General features: G+C 38.0%; 1 protein-coding gene across 1 annotated transcript in view; it reads right to left on the bottom strand.

The window, feature by feature from the left end:
• The window catches only part of LOC134650159 (iron-sulfur clusters transporter ABCB7, mitochondrial), a 31,835-nt gene that overhangs the window by 2,373 nt on the left and 8,651 nt on the right, over positions 1-20,811 (bottom strand). Inside the window, exons 6-13 of the mRNA XM_063505015.1 lie at positions 20,377-20,506; positions 19,385-19,533; positions 18,609-18,783; positions 16,814-16,971; positions 14,561-14,724; positions 8,592-8,721; positions 5,767-5,895; positions 1,593-1,739 (exon numbers count right to left, since the gene is read on the bottom strand). Of these exons, the coding sequence (XP_063361085.1) occupies positions 1,593-1,739; positions 5,767-5,895; positions 8,592-8,721; positions 14,561-14,724; positions 16,814-16,971; positions 18,609-18,783; positions 19,385-19,533; positions 20,377-20,506 (1,182 nt within the window). The remainder of the gene's footprint in view (positions 1-1,592; positions 1,740-5,766; positions 5,896-8,591; positions 8,722-14,560; positions 14,725-16,813; positions 16,972-18,608; positions 18,784-19,384; positions 19,534-20,376; positions 20,507-20,811) is intronic.

Below are 20,811 nucleotides of genomic sequence, written 5' to 3'. Positions count from 1 at the left end.
GAAAATCGTCTCCGGTGGTACGGGCATATTCTACTTCGCCCAGAAGATTATATGGTTAAGGTAGCCTTAAATATGCCGACACAAAAACGAGGAAAAGGGAGACCAACTACCGCCTGGCTGACGACAGTCGAAAGCTAGAAGAGATCGCTCATTCGCGATAAGACTGCATGTTGTTTACTTCTACTCGTAATCATATTTTACATATTGTATTCTGTATTTATCGATATACATATGTATAATCGGAAGTCGATAAACGAGAAGTCCCTATGACAGCTCAAAAATGCTACGATAATAGGGATGTTGACATGAATCGCGAATATATAACATGTTATGTTTTTACCATAGCAGGGAATATTAAAATGCGGAAAATCATATTTTGCAAGTGTAAATATGCGTAATAAATTAATTAAAAAGAATCAAAAGTATTTAAAATAATGCCCAGTATCACGTGACTGCAAACGCCAATCGGAGCGCGTGACGTAATCACAGTGGAATCACCAAAGACAAGTTATAAAATCTGCCTAAGTGTCTACAGACTATCGTACCGAAACGCGATCTTGGTGCGGTGCGGCGCACGAATCGATAGTGTGTAAGGTGGTGCGTTAAGGACGCAGCTATAAGTTAGAGCGAGAAAGAAAGTCGCTGTCCGAAGCGGTAGTGTGTTAAGGCTTTAAAAAAAATTTGTCAGTTGCCATATAAAGAAATTAAAAAAAATACTGACAGCAGTTTGTTTAAAACGCCGTTACGTCATCAAGGTCACGTGACAGTTTGGAGCGTTTAGGCGCGAAATTTAAACACGAAACTTATTATACATGTTTTTTTATTCAAAATTAATGAATATATTTTTTTAATATTTTTTTCTGTAATTATTACGTGTCTATCTACAAAATGAAACCAGTTCCAAAAAATTGTCAACATCCCTATTCCGGGTTATTCCCACTAGTTACCACCAAGTTGTTACCAGTGGTAACTACTGGGAATTTTTTTCCCACCTTTTACCACTGGTAACTACTGGGAAAAATTATTCCCAGTAGTTACCACCAACTCGGATTGGTGGTAACTACTGGGAATTTTCATTCCCAGTAGTTACCACCAAAATTTTGTTACAGTTAAATACTAATAAAAACAGTATAAAATAGTATAGTATAAATATAGAGTGATTTTGAATTACCGAATAAAATCACTTAAAAATAATCTAAATGGATTATTAAATGTATCCTTGCATATATTATAGTTTTTGTACTAGTACCGGTTAAACTGTTTCAATATTTTTTCGTCACTTTTAAGGCAGTTTACTAAAACACTAATCGACTTAATAATGATTTATTAAATCACTCCATATTTATTTTTTATTTTTTTATACTGTTTTTATTAGTATTTAACTCTAACAAAATTTTGGTGGTAACTACTGGGAATAAAAATTCCCGCTAGTTACCACCAAACAGAGTTGGTGGTAACTACTGGGAATTATTTTTCCCAGTAGTTACCAGTGGTAAAAGGTGGGAAAAAAAATCCCAGTAGTTACCACTGGTAAGAACTTGGTGGTAACTAGTGGGAATAACCCCCTATTCCGTGCTCTGAATGTAACTCACATGTTCAGTAAGCGAGTCGAGACTAGACGTGGCCTCGTCGAACACTATTATAGGCGAGTCCTTGAGTATCGCTCGAGCGATGGCCACTCGCTGTTTCTCCCCTCCCGATAACTTCAGCCCGCGCTCGCCCACTTGCGTTTCATAGCCCTGCAATTATAAACCTTATTACAAGGGAATAGTGGCCAAAATTAAAGTGAAGTAACATGAAGTTTATATTTTGACGGAATGTGCACGGAATGAAAGCGATAGACAATCGTTACTAACTACCCTCAAGGTAAATAGATTAGATATAGGTGCTTTTCAGAGTATCCTAACTGTACCGACCTCAGAAGAGGCTAAAAATATTTTTTTATTTGTTATAGATTTTTTCAAACGGTACAATACTATCCCATAAGTAGACATGTAAGAATACTAGTATAAGGTACAATGGGGCTGGCATAATCATGTAACTGATTTAAGTCCCTAAATAATAAATAGAAAAAAAAAAACATGAAGTTTGAATGATTTGAGGGTATGAAGATGTAGGGGTGCGATCACATCTATCTGCATTGAGCCGCGTTTTATTTACACTCGGAAAAAAGCTTGTATTTCAATAGGAAAGTGTGTTTTTTAAGCGGTGGATTTTATACTACTCATTAACAATATAAAAGCAATATAGTAAAAATAATAATATAACATTCTAAAAGTAAGTTACTCTGGCTGGAATTTGTAAGGCAATTAAACAGGCGCCATCTATGCGAACCTTTGACAGTTGCCAACCCACTTAACAAAGAGAATAGAATGTATAGAGAGTTACTGTCATGGTATATTATGTAGCCATAAGACATTTACTGCCATCTTCCGACAGAAGATTAAAACTGTTAGAAACGCCATTTGACTTTGATCCTTGTTCGTAAGTGAAAGAATAACGATCAAAGTCAAATGTCGTTCTAACAGTTTTAATCTTCTGTCAAAAGATGGCAATAAATTTACTATGGCTACATAATTTACTTTGACAATCCGCCTCTATTTCAAATTCTCTTTGCCCATTAAGCATAATTAATTATACATATGAGGGCGCCTAAAACGCCTCATTACTTATCTCTAAAAAACTACCTATTTTGTAACTACATACCTTGTAAATTGTCAAAGTTGAAACGATTTAATTCACTGTTATTTACCTACGTTCTTGTACTATAATTATAATCTTTATTGTTATGCACAATTGCACAATAAGCACCTAACTTACACTACATTGACCTACTAACACGAAATACCTAAGATACTAGTATTAAGTTACTTAGTTTAGGTATTGATGTAAAATATGTTAGAGCCAGTTACAATTTTTGCTTACAAGATCTTTTATTTTATTTTTTTACTTTTCTAATCCATGATTGTACATTTATAATATTTTTCTACTCCAGCACTTAAATGTGTCAATTAAATGACTGACAGTGATATCTAAAGCAATGTCATTTGAATGCTTTGTCTATAGGCTCATAAGATGACTGCTAGCAGTCATCTTATGAGTATAATACAACTGCTTTATTTTTTTTAAAGATACAAGTTCCGATCATCTTGATTGAAAGAGGTATGTTTTCATTTACAATAATAACTCTTTTTTTTTTAAATAATAACTCTTTTTTTTTAAATAATAACTCAATTTTTTTTAAATAATAACTCTTTTTTTTTAATAATAACTCTTTTTTTTTAATAATAACTATATAATATAATAAATAATAAATAATAAATTTTTTTTTTTTTTTTGCTGCAGCTGTCATAGAAAAAGTAATGTATGCAACAGCTCATAATTGGTTCTTAAAATTCTCGGGTCTTTTTTTACAAAACTCGACTACGTCTCGTTTTGTAACTTCGACCCTTGAATTTTAAGAACCCTTATTATATCACTGTTGCATAAACTACTATTAAGTAACAATTTAAGCGTATTATGATTGTTTGTAATTGTTGGATATTTTTCAATGAAATAAATTTTATCTTATCTTTTTATTAACCGCCTTCAAAAAAAAGGAGGTTCTCAGTTTGACCCGTATGTGTGTATGTATGTATGTATGTATGTATGTATGTATGTATATTTGTTCGCGATTATCTCGCGTTTGGCTGAACCGATTTTGATGCGGTTTTCAGAAAAGTGTTTCTTACATTCTGGAGAAGGTTTTAGTATACATAGATCTGAGCTGATGCTGAACCCTGGCTGTAGCTAGTGGAACTCAGGTTTGGTGCAACATAGGCTCACGCTGTTTTGGTCATCCGACACGCCTTGATGAGCACTTGGGAGAGCAGTACCCAAGATAGAGCTGATGCTGAACCCTGGATGTACCTAGTGGAACTCGGGATGTACCTAGTGGAACTCAGGTTTGGTGCAACATAGGCCCACGCTGTTTTGGTCATCCGTCTCATCTTGATGAGCACTTGGGAGAGCAGTGCCCAAGATAGAGCTGATGCTGAACCCTGGCTGTACCTAGTGGAACTCAGGTTTGGTGCAACATAGGCCAACGCTATTTTGGCCATCCGTCACATCTTGATGAGCACTTGGGAGAGCAGTGCCCAAGATAGAGCTGATGCTGAACCCTGGCTGTACCTAGTGGAACTCAGGTTTGGTGCAACATAGGCCAACGCTATTTTGGCCATCCGTCACATCTTGATGAGCACTTGGGAGAGCAATACCCAAGATAGAGCTGATGCACCAAACCACCCTGGCTGGCAGGGTTCACCCTGGCTGTACCTAGTGGAACTCAAGTTTGGTGCAACATAGGCCCACGCTATTTTGGTAATCTGTCACATCTTGATGAGCACTTGGGAGAACAGTACCCAAGATAGAGCTGATGCTGAACCCTTGCTGTACCTAGTGGAACTTAGGTTTGGTGCAACATAGGCACACTTTGTTTTGGTTAACCGACTTGTCGTCGTGTGCCTATGTTGCGGAGTTCCACTAGGTGGGTCGATGAACTTTTTTCTAACTGCCTTTAAAAAAAGGACGTTCTCAGTTTGACCCGTATGTATGTACGTATGTATCTGTGTATGTTTCTTCGTGATTATCTCGCGTTTGGCTGAACCGATTTTGATGCGGTTTTCAGAAAAGTGTTTGTTACATTCTGGAGAAGGTTTTAGTGTACAGTTCATGGATGGTTTGAAAAACCAATTGGACCCGGTAGGTGGCCATGCTATCGGTATACCTACCAACAAATTTATGTTGCTAAAACCGATTTAGATAAAATAGTGGGAGTGGGAGTCGGACTCGGACTGTGACTGGGAATGGGAGTGGAAGTGGGAGCAATATAGGTACATACAAATCGTTTAGCACCAAAACGTCATATTATGTTGTGTCGCGATTATCATCGAGTTAGGCCATCACCAACATTAGTAGACTAAATGGAGAGCCTAACAAACTAGTATTTTAGCCCAAAACCTAAAATAAATAAAGTATCTACCTATCACTAAAAAGTAAAAAATAAAATAAAACTAATAAAAAAATAATTAAAAAATTAAAAATAAACAAAAATAAAACCAAAATAAAATAACTTAATATAATATCTTTTTTAAAAAAAGGGAACCGCCTTCAAAAAACCAACCCACTGAAAAGTACAAAATAATTTTTATATGGCACCCCTTTACGTGTCCAGTCTCTATCCCACGGCGTAAAGCAATTTTTTGCCAAAAAGTAATTAATAGGTGATAATAAGAAAATTAATAGTCATCCGGGTAATTACTTAGTTTTTGAAGGCGGTGCCAAACCAACAAAAACAGTCTTTATTACCAATCAGAAAAACAATACGAGTACATAGTACCTACAAGAACTAAATTAATGAGTAAACTAAGTATGTCTTTATAATGCAAGTAAGTACAGCGTTCTTCGTTGTCTAAAATATCGGTTCTCAAAAATTTTGGTTTGGCACCGACTTCAAAAACTAAGTAATTACCCGGATGATTATTAATTTTCTTATTATTACCTATTAATTACTTTTTGGCAAAAAATTGCTTTACGCCGTGGGATAGAGACTGGACACGTAAAGGGGTGCCATATAAAAATTATTTTGTACTTTTCAGTGGGTTGGTTTTTTGAAGGCGGTTCCCTTTTTTTAAAAAAGATATTATATTAAGTTATTTTATTTTGGTTTTATTTTTGTTTATTTTTAATTTTTTAATTATTTTTTTATTAGTTTTCTTATACACATACCTTGGGCCACGTTTTAACGGACTCGTGCAGCTCGGCCATCTGGCTCGCCTTGTAAACTTCCTCTACGGGCCGCGAGAGGTCGCCATAGTGTAGGTTATGTAAAATCGTGTCGTGGAATAACACACAATCCTGTAACAATCAAACAATTTTAGGTAAGAAACGTTCAATTTTAAAAGCTAAAATGGTAAAAATTACATTACATTAATTAGTTTCGCGTAACTCTGCGTAGGGGGCACCACTACTACAATCCATAACAATCTGAGGGTCTACCGCGAAACAAGAAAATCGGAATTTCATTATCTAACCTCTCTTCTCTATCACTCTTGCATATTTAAGCGATAAAGAGGCAGATAACATCGATTTTCGCGTTTCCCGGTAGGCCATGTGTAAACAAACCGCCTTGATGCATCAATGTCATATTTTATTAAATCGTTCATCTTAAAAAAAATCATGCATGTAGCTAATATGCTACATGACAAATTTTCATTTATGGTATCAATCAGTCAGGTTTGTTTTTAGGATCAAATGTCTCTATTCCATTGCATTAAAGCAATACAAAAGTCAGAAATCATAGTCAGTCTGACAGTCGTACTTCACTCGGGAAACGCCCCGAACAAATCGCTATGTGAACGTGACGTTAAGGTCACTGAGAGTGCATCTTGAAGTATGAACAAAACAAGAAAATTACGTTTTTGTCGGTGAAATATTGCGTTTATGTATATAGTTGCTATACAATCTTTTTTTGGGTAAAATGTGAGAAATCGAATGGTATCCTTACTTATTTCGTATATGGAAGTTAAAAAAAAAACTTAATTATGAAACTTTCAGGTGTTGTATTTTTGTATCATTTCCATATTTTTTTTTTCCATTTCCATAATATTGTGATTAATTTAAAAAGCGCTGGTGGCCTAGCGGTAAGAGCGTGCGACTTGGAATCCGAAGGTCGCGGGTTCGAACCCCGGCTCGTACCAATGAGTTTTTCGGAACTTATGTACGAAATATTCTTGGCCTACATAAACGATCTTTGTGACATGGCAATAACAAATGCTAAAGTATTCTCATACGCTGACGATACAGCCATAGTCTTCTCCGGTAAAACCTGGATGGAAGCAAAAACTAGTGCTGAAAAGGGTCTTGCTCAGATTTCTAGATGGTTAAAACTAAATCTGTTAACGCTTAACACAGATAAAACAAAATATATGTGTTTCAGCATCACGAATTTCACCCAACCTAACTTTGATGTAAATCTCAAAATCCACACTTGTGACAGTACGAATCTCAACAATTGTAGCTGTCCAATCATTGAAAAAGTATCAACAATTAAATACCTAGGAGTCACCTTAGACGAGCACCTAAACTGGTACAATCACATTGACCAGCTAATCAACAGGGTCCGTAAGCTGCACTGGATTTTCAGGACACTAAGGCATATTGTACCAGGTAGATCACAAACAACCCCGTCAAAACAACGGAATATACTAACAGAGATTTACACATCCCTGGTACAGTCTCTCTTGGTGTACTGTATACCTGTCTGGGGTGGGGCGGCTAAAACGCGACTCATTAGTCTGGAAAGAGCTCAGCGTGCACTCTTAAAAACAATGTATTTTAAAAAAATCCGTTACCCTACAGAATCATTATACCAACTAAGCGACGTATTATCAATAAGAAAACTATATATTCTACAAATTACTTTAAAAAAACATAAAACCCTTTCCTACAGTGCCGACTATTTTTCTAGAAGGACAATAAAAAACGTTGCTAATATAACTAAAACTAAAACCAAGTTGGCACGCTCACACTACAATTTGAAGTCTAGTCACATTTACAACAAAGTCAATAGGTGCCTAAATATTTACCCAAAACTTTACTACGATTGCAAATCAACAATTACAAAATGGTTAAAATCAAAAAGCTACAATGAAATAGAAGACTTACAAAACTAACCAGACACTATAACTAACTAGAGATTCACATATCAACTTTATAAACTAAGTATATGCATACAATCCATCCATACATATACAGCCACAAAGACACACACACACACACACACACACACACACACACACACGCACACACACACACTTACTGGCTCCTTTATTCCTTTATCTATTACTGCATGTCTGTACAACCCAGATATTTACCTAGTTCTATAAACAATTGTTATATATGATCTAAATTGTATACATATGTTATACTATTACACTTACTTAAACTAGTACTTGAAATTTTCGTGTAACAATCTCTTAATTAAGGAAGAGCGGTGTTGCCCAACACAGGCAAATTTTGCTTACCGGGCAGCACTATCCCCTACTTTATAAACACTTGTATATTTTACGAAAATAAATAATTTTAATTTAATAATTTTAATTTTTAAAATATCATTTGATATTTACCAGTCGCTTTTCGGTGAAGGAAAACATCGTGAGGAAACCGGACTAATCCCAATACGGGCCTAGTTTACCCTCTGGGTTGGAAGGTCAGATGGCAGTCGCTTTCGTAAAAACACTACCCACGCCAATAACTGGGATTAGTTGCCAAGCGGACCCCAGGCTCCCATGAGCCGTGGCAAAATGCCGGGACAACGCGAGGAAAACGAACGAATATTGTGATTAATTACTTATCTATTTTACTAGATTTTGTTATAAAATTCAACATGTGTCATCATCCCTATTGTTGATGCAACTGGCCCTTGGACAGAAGTCAATAGTACAGTACCTGTGGCACGATGGCTACGGCCCCCCTTGGACAGAAGTCAATAGTACAGTACCTGTGGCACGATGGCTACGGCCCCCCTTGGACAGAAGTCAATAGTACAGTACCTGTGGCACGATGGCTACGGCCCGCCTCAAGCTGGCCAGGTCGACTTCGCGAATGTTCTGTCCGGCGACGAGGATCTCCCCAGACTGCGGCTCGAAGAACCGGAACAGTAGGCGAACCATCGTTGATTTACTGCAACATATCCATATATAATATGTAACCCAAATCATTAGTTATAAGAGGCATTTTTAAGAAATAATCTCAGTATTATGTATGAAACAGTATGTTTCTTATATATATGTAATTGATTACGAGTAACAAAACCTCTTTTTTTTTGTATTTCAGTTTAAAAACAATTGTTATGGTTGTTATAAGATATTAGATAAAATAAGGCACCTACATTTATTGATAAAATTGTACAAATTTTAATACTGTGATAGGTACTCTTATATTTTAGTTTTATTATTATTTTTCTCTTAGTTTATTGTTGTATGCACAAATAGCTCTGTTTTACTCTGTAGAAAACAATTTGAATTAACATGATGTTAAAATATTTTCATTAAGGAAACTGTAAGTCTAGTTTTAAGAAAATTTCCAGTGTTATATATAACTATAAAAGACTGCTTGTTTCTTGAATAAATAATTAAAATAAATAAATAAATATCGCCGCTATACTTATTCAATTTCGTATCTGCAACACTCATTTGATGACAAAAACACCCGTATTCCGAATGAAAGAAAAGCGACATTTCCATCAAATGATTGTTGCAGATATGAGGTTGAGTAAGTATAGCGACGATATTTACTGTCAGAGGTACTTTATCAGTTTATCTGTCAATACATAACTGGGCCAAATGAAGGAGTTAAGTAAGTTATTGATTAGTTTCCTTTTCAGCTCGGAAAGGCTTACTTTGCACTTCAAAAACTGATAGCAAAGTTGCATTTTATTCACACGTGTGGCAAAGTAATCAAATGCAAATTTTGAGTTGTTTTCTTATGTTTGCTGGTAGAATTGACTTTTAAATGATGATTTTGGATGATAAATATTTAATAACATTCATTTGGATTTGATTTTGTTTGATTTTACATTTAATATTTGCTTCGGGTTGGTGTGGTGAAAAATTTTGTGTTTCACTCGGGGGCAAATTTTGTTTAACCCTCGTGCTTTGAAACCTTCGCAACGCTCAAGAATCCGTTTTTGGAATCTTTCGCTTGCTCGGGTATCAATATTAGCACGATCGGTTAAACAACAACTTTGCCCCCTTGTAAAACAAATAACTATAATTTATTTTTCGTCTTACGTTAGGATTTTTACAATGTGCATATTAAATTAAAATATAAAAACTCTTACAAAACACATTATAAAAAACCTAACCTAGGGTGCCGCCAGCATCCTCTAGTCAAAATCGATAAGAAGGTCGCTTCTCATGACCCTGATAACCAGGTGTTAAAATATTTGTTTAAGTTCCTGTGTATAGTAGGTAGGTAGGTACAGCCAGCAGCAGAAGTTACTAAGCGGGCCAGGTGTTCAAAATGATATTCACGCGACTTTATTGTTTAGAGCAGTGGTTCCTAACCTGGGGGTAAAACTGGTATTTTACGGGGGTAATAAGCTAACCTAATATAACAATACAACAAACGTACACGTTTTATTTTTTTATTACCATTGGGAGGAGGGGTAAAATCAGGTTCCCTAGTTAGTCATAGGGGTGACCGGACTGAAAAGGTTAGGAACCACTGGTTTAGAGAATAACAGCGTGTCAAGGTAATTTTGAACACCTCGCCCGCTTAGCAACTTCTGCTGCTGACTGTATCTAATCTAATTCGGAAGCGACGTAATGTCGTTCAATAGAATAAAAGCAAGATCACAGTTGCTGAGAACCATTAACGTAGTCAAGTTGTATATTCAGTAGTCTCTACTATATTTTATTGTAAGTAAAATATGTAGGTATTATACATTAATGGATAGAAGAACGCAAAAAAGAGTTTCATTACTAATTTTGAAATTATTTCAGGTGCTGTGGGATCCAGTAATTAATTCTTTTTTATTGCATTCCTCTAAATTTGTCCATGACTATATTTATTTATTAAAAAAATATTATACACAGGGATGTTGCGGATGCAGATTTTTTGACATCCGCGGATGCGGATGCGGATGCGGATATTTAAAGGCTCACATCCGCGGATGCGGATGCGGATGCGGATGTCAAGATTAGGTACTTAGAAAACGTCCAATATTACATTTTTAGTATATTTTTATTTAAAAAAAAACGAAACGTTTAGTATTTGAGCAAGAATATAGGTGCGTTATATTTAATAAACAGTAACTTCGCCGACTTTTCTGGATCTAGACGATTTCGTTATAGGTAATGACGAAATTACCTAGCACTTACGCCGCCGCTAAGACGTTCCTGTACCGACTTGTTCGACATCCGCATCCGCATAAGCTCCGCATCGATTTTATGCGGATGCGGATGCGGATGCGGATGTTGAAAATAATGCGGAAGTTCCGCGGTTGCGGATGCGGATGCGGATGTTCGCAACATCCCTGCAATATATATTTTACCTCTCTGTTACAATCAATTATCTTTGGTACTCTAGGTACGTGATGGATCCGACTTCCATCCATTTTTTTTATTTGTGAGCGTTTCTTTTATTTTTTGTAGTGTCCGACCGAAGGTTCGGTTTCGGTTTCGGTTTCGGCCAGTTTCGGCCAAAAAATCATGTTTCGGCTGTAGTTTCGGTTTCGGCCAAAAAACGGCCGAACCTTTCGGCCGGGCCGAAACTTACGAAATGGTACTTCGGAGAAAGACCAAAAGTTGGGGAACCTCATTGGTACGAGACGGGGTTTGTACCTTTGGATTGAAAGTCGCACGCTCTTATCGCTAGGCCACCAGCGCTTAAGGAAACACATAATAAGAAAACTATTGTAATAAAAATAAATGTGGATTATTTGTGTAGTAGGTATTACTCGTTAGCGGTTTAGGTATAAATGTTTACACATTGTGATTTAAATTTCAGATACATAAGTCAAAAAAATTAAGACATTAGAACCGTTTAATGGTGATTTTAAGCAGGGCCGGATTAAGCATGTCGGGGTCCCCAGGCAGTGCAAGGTTTTGGGGCCCCCTACAGTTAATTCTAAGATTCAGTTAAGTCATACAGCATGTTCTGTTGTTCAGTACAGGGAAATAAGTTTGCGTTTTTAATTTCAATCTCCAGGCGTTGGCCAAGTATCAGCCCGCCCCATGTCGAACGACGTGTCTTTTTCGCTCTTATTCACTCACTTATTCAGTAATTTTCCTATCTACCTCTAATGGCAAATTTTAAACGAGGCTAAAGGCTACGCTCAACTAGTGCCGCAAATTTGATTTTCTCAATAGTTAATATTTTGCGAGGCTGAACAGCTGACTATTGATTAAAACGAAGAAAAAACCCTTGAAAGTGTCCCCAGTACAGTTTTTCATACGAATACTCGACCTTAGCCTCACTTTTTACCTCAATTTACCAATGGTTTGTGTTCCACATGTCCACTACTTCAGCGCTTAGCCTTTGGCCTCGCTGCGCCATGCTCGGCCTGCGGTCTCGCTTTTTAATACAATGAAAGTTCGCCTCAATGGGGCATTTCGGACTTTTAGGCCCAGGTGAAGATCGGTACCCGGCCTTGCGATATTGTTAACGAAAAATTTCGCGCTCGCTGCGCTCGCGTTTTTGGTTGACCCTGACATGTTAGCTTGACTGGTGAATGAATAGAGTTAGACCAAGAAAATTCGCATAGCATACGCAGTGCAACTAGTGCAAATGTTATTTAAAATAACACTTGCACTGCGTGTATTATCAAAATCGTTGCAGAATTATCTTGGTCTAACTCTAGTACTTTTCATAAAAAACTGCTCAAGTAACATCAATTTCAAGGACATTGGGTCTTGACAGCCCCATAATATGTGTGTAAAAGCGGTTTTATGACATTTTTTCAACGATTTTAACAAGTCTACAAAAGTTTCGGTTTCGGTTTCGGTTTCGGCCGAAACTAGAGCCAAAGCCGAACATTCGGTTTCGGTTTCGGTTTCGGCAAAAAAACATGTTTCCGTCGGACACTAATTTTTTGCCATTTTTATATATTGTGTGTGACCTTTTTTGCCACTTTTGTGTTATTTCTAGTCAGGATCGCGAGCCCTTTTCATCCTTATAGGAGCAAAAAAAGTGTCCTAAAATTTCCATACATTTTTCAAACTTTCCTTTTTGTTACCGCCAAAGTATATGGGGAAGTTAACATAATATGAAAAAAACTCTGGGACATATTTTTTATCCCATTAGGATCGAAAGAGCTCGTGATTCTGAGTAGAAAGAACACAAAAGTGGCAAAAAAGGTCACAATATAATATAAAAATGGCAAAAAATAAAATAAACGCTCTTGTTGTATAATATCATTTCAGAAACAAACGGAAATGAAGACTGTGCTAATAATGATGACCATTGCCTGCTTTGTGGCGATGGTCCTCGCAAACCCAGACGATGAGGATGCATTCGAACTAGAGGGAATAACTTCTTGTGATGACGATAACGCTCAATGCGACGAAGACACGTATTGCAGACAGAAGCCTGATGGAAAATTCTATTGCGTGATTGAACCTGATAACATATATAATTTGAAAGGGCCCTCCGCGCCAAAACGTCACTTTGGAAACTAAACCATTGTAAGAAGACAAAGAAATTAAACATTTTGTCTAGCTTTCCTTGTTTGTTAACCTTTTGGACGCCAATGACCTATATATCCGCACCGTAGGTTCAACGCCAAAGACCGATTAATCGGTCACAGACCACAGAGCAACATCGACCTACGTGCATATACATAAAGTTCAACTTCAGTTGTGACACTTCAATGATGTGGCGTCTGAGTGACAGCTTTTGTGTTTGACACGACGTGGAAAAGGTTAATGTCAAATGAGACGTATTTAATCGACCTAATTAATTTGATTCTTTATGTTATGTATTTAATTGTATCGTTTTAATTCAAGACTAAAGAAATGAGTCCTCGGGGTTTTGGACTTTATTGCTAAGTCTAAGGGGAAGGGGATTATACTTTATGCACTAGTGCATAAAAATCAACGTCATCCCGCTTACACGCGACTTAAACACCGATTTTACGAGCATACAAGTGAAAATATTATTTTCTCAAACATGCAATGAAATGACGTCGCTCCGGGCGTTATATCAGGCTTCGAAGTATCAGGTTTAGGGCGGAGCAACTCCAGAGAACTGTAAAGGAATTTCATACGAAATTGAAGGCCTAGGCCGGGAAGTATTTTTTTTTTAATTCTAATGTATACATGGGGTCTGTGTCCATGAACAGGCTAAACAGCCGAATTATATTTTTTTTTATATTTTTAGTGAATGAATTGTTATCGGACCAAAACATGACCAAAATATCCGTTAGAGTCTGTGCGGAAAGAGAATAGTCGTGGAATGTATGGGGCCCAATACATTCCACGACTCTTCTCTTTCCGCACAGACTCTAACGCCTATTATACACGAACGTACTGATATTAAGAATATGAATCTGTATGATTCAATGTGTTGATGAATTAATTTAAAATCTTGTCTATACGTAAGTCACTAGAGACCATAGACAATATTTAAAATCCTCTGCATTTATTTTATTTATTGAAATTGAGATTCTTATTATCAGGTTGTGTATAATGGCCCTAATAGGGTCTATTCGAACACTACACACGCGAAATACGGACGACTTCCGTAAAAAAAAGTCATTATGGCAGGATTGGAAGGAAAATTAAAAAAACTTTTGTCGTGTAGCTATTGGTGGTTGATATTTATAATTTGTTTTTTTGAGTGGTGATTTTTTTTATTTCATTGCATATGTTTGAAAAAAAAGCACTATACATGCCTAGCCGTGAAAAGGTCTTGCCGACTTCGTATCACTATCCGGCCTCCCTACGGTCGGCCGTCTATACCTACTCATCCGGCAAGCCCTTCTTTCCCGGCGTCTGCAGTAATGTACTATATGACTTACCCACTCCCCGAGCCTCCGACGATACCAATTTTCTTGCCGGCGGGGATTTTGAAACTCAAGTTGTTGAATATCGGCTTCCCGTTTATGTACTTGAAGCTGACATCTCTGAATTCAATGGTGGCTGTCTTCTGGTCCACTTTGAGGGGAGCTGCTGTGGGTTTCTCCTAAAAATAAAGATAAGACATAGTTTATTTCAAGTAGGCCCATAGATGTAAGTAAAATGAGGTAGATATGGTACCAGGCGCACGATCGTGAGTCATTAAATATAGGTTACGGAACCTATATTTAGTTACCTAGTCGTATGGGTGACGCCAACCTGTCAAGTTGTCAAAATAGTTGGATCAAATTTTAGTTTTGTCAACTATGAACGTCACACGTCTACATAAATAAAAGGTCATTGAGTAGGCCTATTACAATGCGCTTATGAAAGTCAAAGCTACGCTGGCTCTAAACCTACACCTCTGACCTGAGAAGATTTAAATCCCTCCTAAATTGTAGGATATACTTATCTCAATATGGGACTGGCAACCCCGGCAGAACATAGCTTAAAAACGGAAACCCTAAGAATTATTTTAGATATAAATTTCTATAAAATTTTAGGGAATGAGTTGTTTAGAAATGTAATTGTGTCTCATGTCTGACTAATCAACAGACATAGGAATCCGTGGGGCAAATTTTCTTGACAGGTAGGGACTTCCTATATCGATAAACTCAATTATCGATGCTCGTTCTATATACTAGTGATCGCCCTCAACATTGTGTGTTTTTTTGTAACTATTGTTTTGAATCCGAACTGCGAAAATTATCGCACAAAAGTAAGTACTCATTTGTACCGAAAACAAAGGGTGTACTTAAACTTTTGACCGGTACTGCATTCACAACTTTGCGAACAACTCAAATTATTTTACGATAGTTGGTCAAACCAATTGTCAGTAAATAAGAACAAAAAAAACTATACTCATCCTTTTCTTTTGGGTGCAAGTACTATAGTTCGTTTTTATTAGCATTAGAAAGAACTTGCAAGAAGGTAAGCGATCTCGACATGTCTTTTAATTGAAAAACGCTTTTTAAAAATCAAAAACTATTAGGTACTTATGAAAGCAGAAGAATATAAATGATCGTATTAGATTCATAATTGTTAATATTTGCCGTAACTTATTTTTAAAATGTGTTTTTCAATTAAAAGACACATCAAGATTGTTTACCTTATTTCTAATGCTAAAAAAAAACGAACTATAGTGTAAGGCAAAAAAAGTATGATTATCTCTGTCTATCTTTGAAATGAGACAGTCCTTTGACAAACTGTATTTTTTTTAAGTAGTCATTGCTGGTACCTACTGTATTATAACGCGGTGCAGTAATGCGTGGTGTCACGTATGTTGGTCGTGTCGATGTTACCTTGATCCTCGACTCGACGGTCATGAGCGTGAACATGGTCTGCATGTCGTTCACCATCACCAGGTCGCCCACAGTCATGTTGCCTGTAATATTTGAGACGTGTGATTTACATACATTATACAACCCTTACCTTGATCCTCGACTCGACGGTCATGAGCGTGAACATGGTCTGCATGTCGTTCACCATCACCAGGTCGCCCACAGTCATGTTGCCTGTAAGATTTGAGACGTGTGATTTACATACATTATACAACCCTTACCTTGATCCTCGACTCGACGGTCATGAGCGTGAACATGGTCTGCATGTCGTTCACCATCACCAGGTCGCCCACAGTCATGTTGCCTGTAAGATTTGAGACGTGTGATTTACATACATTATACAACCCTTACCTTGATCCTCGACTCGACGGTCATGAGCGTGAACATGGTCTGCATGTCGTTCACCATCACCAGGTCGCCCACAGTCATGTTGCCTGTAAGATTTGAGACGTGTGATTTACATACATTATACAACCCTTACCTTGATCCTCGACTCGACGGTCATGAGCGTGAACATGGTCTGCATGTCGTTCACCATCACCAGGTCGCCCACAGTCATGTTGCCTGTAAGATTTGAGACGTGTGATTTACATACATTATACAACCCTTACCTTGATCCTCGACTCGACGGTCATGAGCGTGAACATGGTCTGCATGTCGATGAGCGCCTGCCGCACCTCGCGGTACACGGAGCCGAGGAAGCCGAGCGGGATCGACAGCTGGAACAGCAGCCCGTTCACCATCACCAGGTCGCCCACAGTCATGTTGCCTGTAACATTTGAGACGTGTGAGGTACATACCTCATACAACCCTTACCTTGATCCTCGACTCGACGGTCATGAGCGTGAACATGGTCTGCATGTCGATGAGCGCCTGCCGCACCTCGCGGTACACGGAGCCGAGGAAGCCGAGCGGGATCGACAGCTGGAACAGCAGCCCGTTCACCATCACCAGGTCGCCCACAGTCATGTTGCCTGTAACATTTGAGACACAAAACAGATACAGTACAGAAATCAATCAAATATCAATATCAACATTTATTCAGCAAATAGGCCACAAGGGCACTTTTACACGTCAATATGGAATTTACATACAGCAAAAAAAAACACATCAATAATTATAAAATACAACTAAGCCGTAAATATCAAATCAACCTAACATAGAGATGTATAAAGCCTCTAAATGTCGAATTACAAAAAACGCAATAACAATAGTATTGAAAAAAAAAAACACAAAGATACAAAAACTATAATCTAAAATTATTTAGAGATGTAAATGTATCTAAGTGTCATCATAACTAAAAGATTACAATATATAGTAGTTAATCAAATTATCCTTAGAGATGTATAGGGTCTCCAAGAGTCAAAATCCTGTATACCTAATTAAAACATTCATTAAATTAAAGAAAATGATAGTAAAAATAAAATAGCATACGAGAACCGAATGAGGTGTGTCCATGTAATTATACTCAAAAATAAAGTTAAGTTAATCTACATACAAAGTGCGCTCGAACAACGCACACATAGACACTGCTCACGGACACGATATCTCGGACCGGTTGGGACCAGTGCGAGCGCGAGTGTCAACCGCTTGGGACACGCGTCTGTGAACTTTTTTGTGCAATAATAGAGAAACTAAAATAAAAAAAAGTTATTATAACTGTTCAGTGGACGGTTGTTTAAATTCAACATTAAACAGTGAATTGTCGTTTTTTAAGCTACCAGTGGTTTCAGAGAGGTAAGTAGGTATCTGCTTGTATTTCGATGGTTCGTTTTAACGTTAAAGAGAAAAGTTAGGTAGGTAGGTATAGGTAAGCACCCCGCCCCGGCCACTACTAGATACGAGTGCCACTACCACGATAGTTTTTTGTGCATAAATCATAGTTGACAACCCTAGAGCGACCGCCGAGCGTAGGTATGAAAAGTGAAGTACATACATGTGATTGACTTCTGTACTGTATCTGTTTTGTGGTTGAGACGTGTGATTTACATGTTAAGGTTCAAAACGCCATGCCACTGAAAAACTTCCAAGTATTTTAATTCCCGATTCGAGGTTATTTATTATTGGAGTGTTTTGGGCCGTTGAATGCCACGTCTACCAAGTGGTGATCTATGGTGACGGCCCTTTAAAGTTCACTACTCATGCCCGTTGAATTTAGGAAATTCCAGATTCTTTGGGCCGTAATGCTTTGTACCTCATAGGGTGACTAGAGAGTCACCGTTAATATTTTAGTCACCGCGCAGGTTTTGTGTCATTTGAGCCCTAGAAGCTCCTTAGCAATTTTTTTTATCGAGCAAAAATCAATCAGCGTGCTCAGCACGGTTCCATTTTTATCGACTATCACTATGCCCGTCACTTTCGCACTTACATACTTGTTAGAACGTGACAGGCATGGTGATAAACGATAAAAATGCGACCGTGCTACTAGGGCAGGTTTCCAATCGACGAAGTTACTAGACAAAGGCCTCAAGATTGCTAATAAAATATTTGGTAACTGTGATCTAAAAAGCGCGCTATAATTTTTCAAAAACTCTGCTGGCTGAACCTACTCTACGTTAAAACGAACCTACCTACCTACTAAATACCTACCTACCTATCTTAATTTATTTACCTTTAACAATCTCGTTGGCAGCCAATATCATGATCATGCTGAGTCCGCCGCTGAATATGGCGTGTTGGCCAAAGTTGAGCGCCGCGAGGCTCGAGGCCGTCTTGAGGGACGCGGCCTCGTACTTTTGGAGGCTTTTGTCGTATTTCTCCAATTCGTATTTTTCGTTGTTGAAGTACTGTAGAAGTAAGGGTATTGTATGAGAACAAATAAAAGAAAAGCAACGGACCGAGTCGGATATAGTTTACGGATTGTAACAGAATATTGCTATGTGATAACTCAACTCAACTCAAAATATACTTTATTCATGTAGGCCTAGCAACAAGCACTTATGAATCGTCGATAATTAAACAAAGCTTGATGTTACAGAAAATCGGTTCCACTAACGTCCAATGTTGACTCAAATTGTTCCCTCGTCCTTTGTACATCCCACCAGATGTATTTTCTGATATGGAAGATATCTGGGTAGGTAGCATAACGGCATATAACAACAACGTTGTAGGTGACTGTTTGGCCTCTTGGTCTATTAGCTCACATGATTAGCGAACTTGGTGATCGCTACTCTTCGGCCTCTCCTTTAGTGTCATAGTTTAGTGGGCGAGTTTACAGCTTCGTTTTACTGAACAGCGCATTTTAAGTCCATTGTTTCCGGCCTCTCGGCCTCGCACTTACCTTGAGTTGAGAGTATCGCAATAAATGAGCGATTTATTATCCGCTCAGTTCATGTGAACAGCGAACTTTTTGGTCGTTGTCTTTCGGCCTCTCGGCCCCACGTTTACCTTGACAGTCTCGTAGTTGATGAGCGAGTCGATGGCCTTGTTCCCGGCCTCGTTCTCAGCTTTGTTCATGTGCACGCGGAACTTCGTGCGCCACTGCGTGATCGCGAGCGTGAACGCTGCGTACACGCCGACGCAGCCAAACGCGAGCCCTGTTCACAAAACAGATAACAGTACAATACAATACAATTACTCTTTATTGCACACCTCATTACAGAAAACAATACGGATAATACAGGAAGAAGAGGTTAAACAACAGGCGGTCTTATCGCTAAAAAGCGATCTCTTCCAGACAACCTTTAGGTAGCGGAAATTAATAAATTTATGTCATGTCAGTAGGTGTTTCATATTCAATATAAGAATTCGAGTACTTTCGTTTTTACAAAAATAATGCAGTACTTATGCTAGCAAAGTAGGCCATGTGTCTAAATAATTTTGATCAGCTCGACCGCTTGTCTACTTCTGCTGCTGGTTGTATATAAACATTGAAATAATATGAATGAGTGGTGTTAGACCTTTCGAGGCTCATGTCATGAGAGTCTGAGTTGTGAGTTAATCATTATTTTACAGCTATGATGTAAAAAAAACAAAGGGTTGCACTCCAGGAGTGCCGGCAGAAGTGAAAACTCAATGACATTGTAACAGTTTTTCGATCAGGTCACGTGTCCGTCTTACGTCTTACGAATCTTACGGTCACGACCTGTCGCGAGTTTAACATTTTTTTCCCATCACAAAAAGTGCACAGCGCCGCTAAAGAAGTTTTCGCTTCAATCATATCATATGTCTTCCACATCAAATTTGCCAATATATTGCGGTTATATCTCTATAGTAAAAGCAGCTCACCACGCATAAACATAAGTGACCTTAGAAAAATCATTCAATTGTTTAACATATTCTTGTGCAATATATCACTTACGGTTCTTATGCACGGACAGAAGTGATAAGAACCGTAAGTGATATATAGAAGTATGAGAATTAATAATAATGTTGCTTACCCGTGAACGCCAAGCCTCCTTTCAATCCCAGAATTGAAGACACTAATGTCAGCTCGAAGATAGTCGGCACAATGTTAAACACCATGGCTGAAAGCACGAAGTTGATGGCGCGCGAGCCGCGGTCTATCGTCTGTTAACAATATTTAAAGTAAATCTAGAATGTGTTTAGTCTAAACATCAGGGATATATAATCTGCGTAGCGTGCGGCTTACAATCCGGAGGTCGCGGGTTCGAACCCCGGCTCGTACCAATGAGTTTTGCGGAACTTATGTACGAAATATCATTTGATATTTACCAGTCGCTTTTCGGTGAAGGAAAACATCGTGAGGAAACCGGACGAATCCCAATAAGGCCTAGTTTCCCCTCTGGGTTGGAAGGTCCGATGGCAGTCGCTTTCGTAAAAACTAGTGCCTAAGTTAAATCATGGGATTAGTT

This window comes from Cydia amplana, chromosome 8 (assembly GCF_948474715.1).
Source record: "Cydia amplana chromosome 8, ilCydAmpl1.1, whole genome shotgun sequence".
Taxonomy (NCBI): Eukaryota; Metazoa; Arthropoda; class Insecta; order Lepidoptera; family Tortricidae; genus Cydia; species Cydia amplana.
The sequence above is the reverse complement of the archived record's forward strand: the minus strand, read 5'-3'. Positions and strand labels throughout refer to the sequence as shown.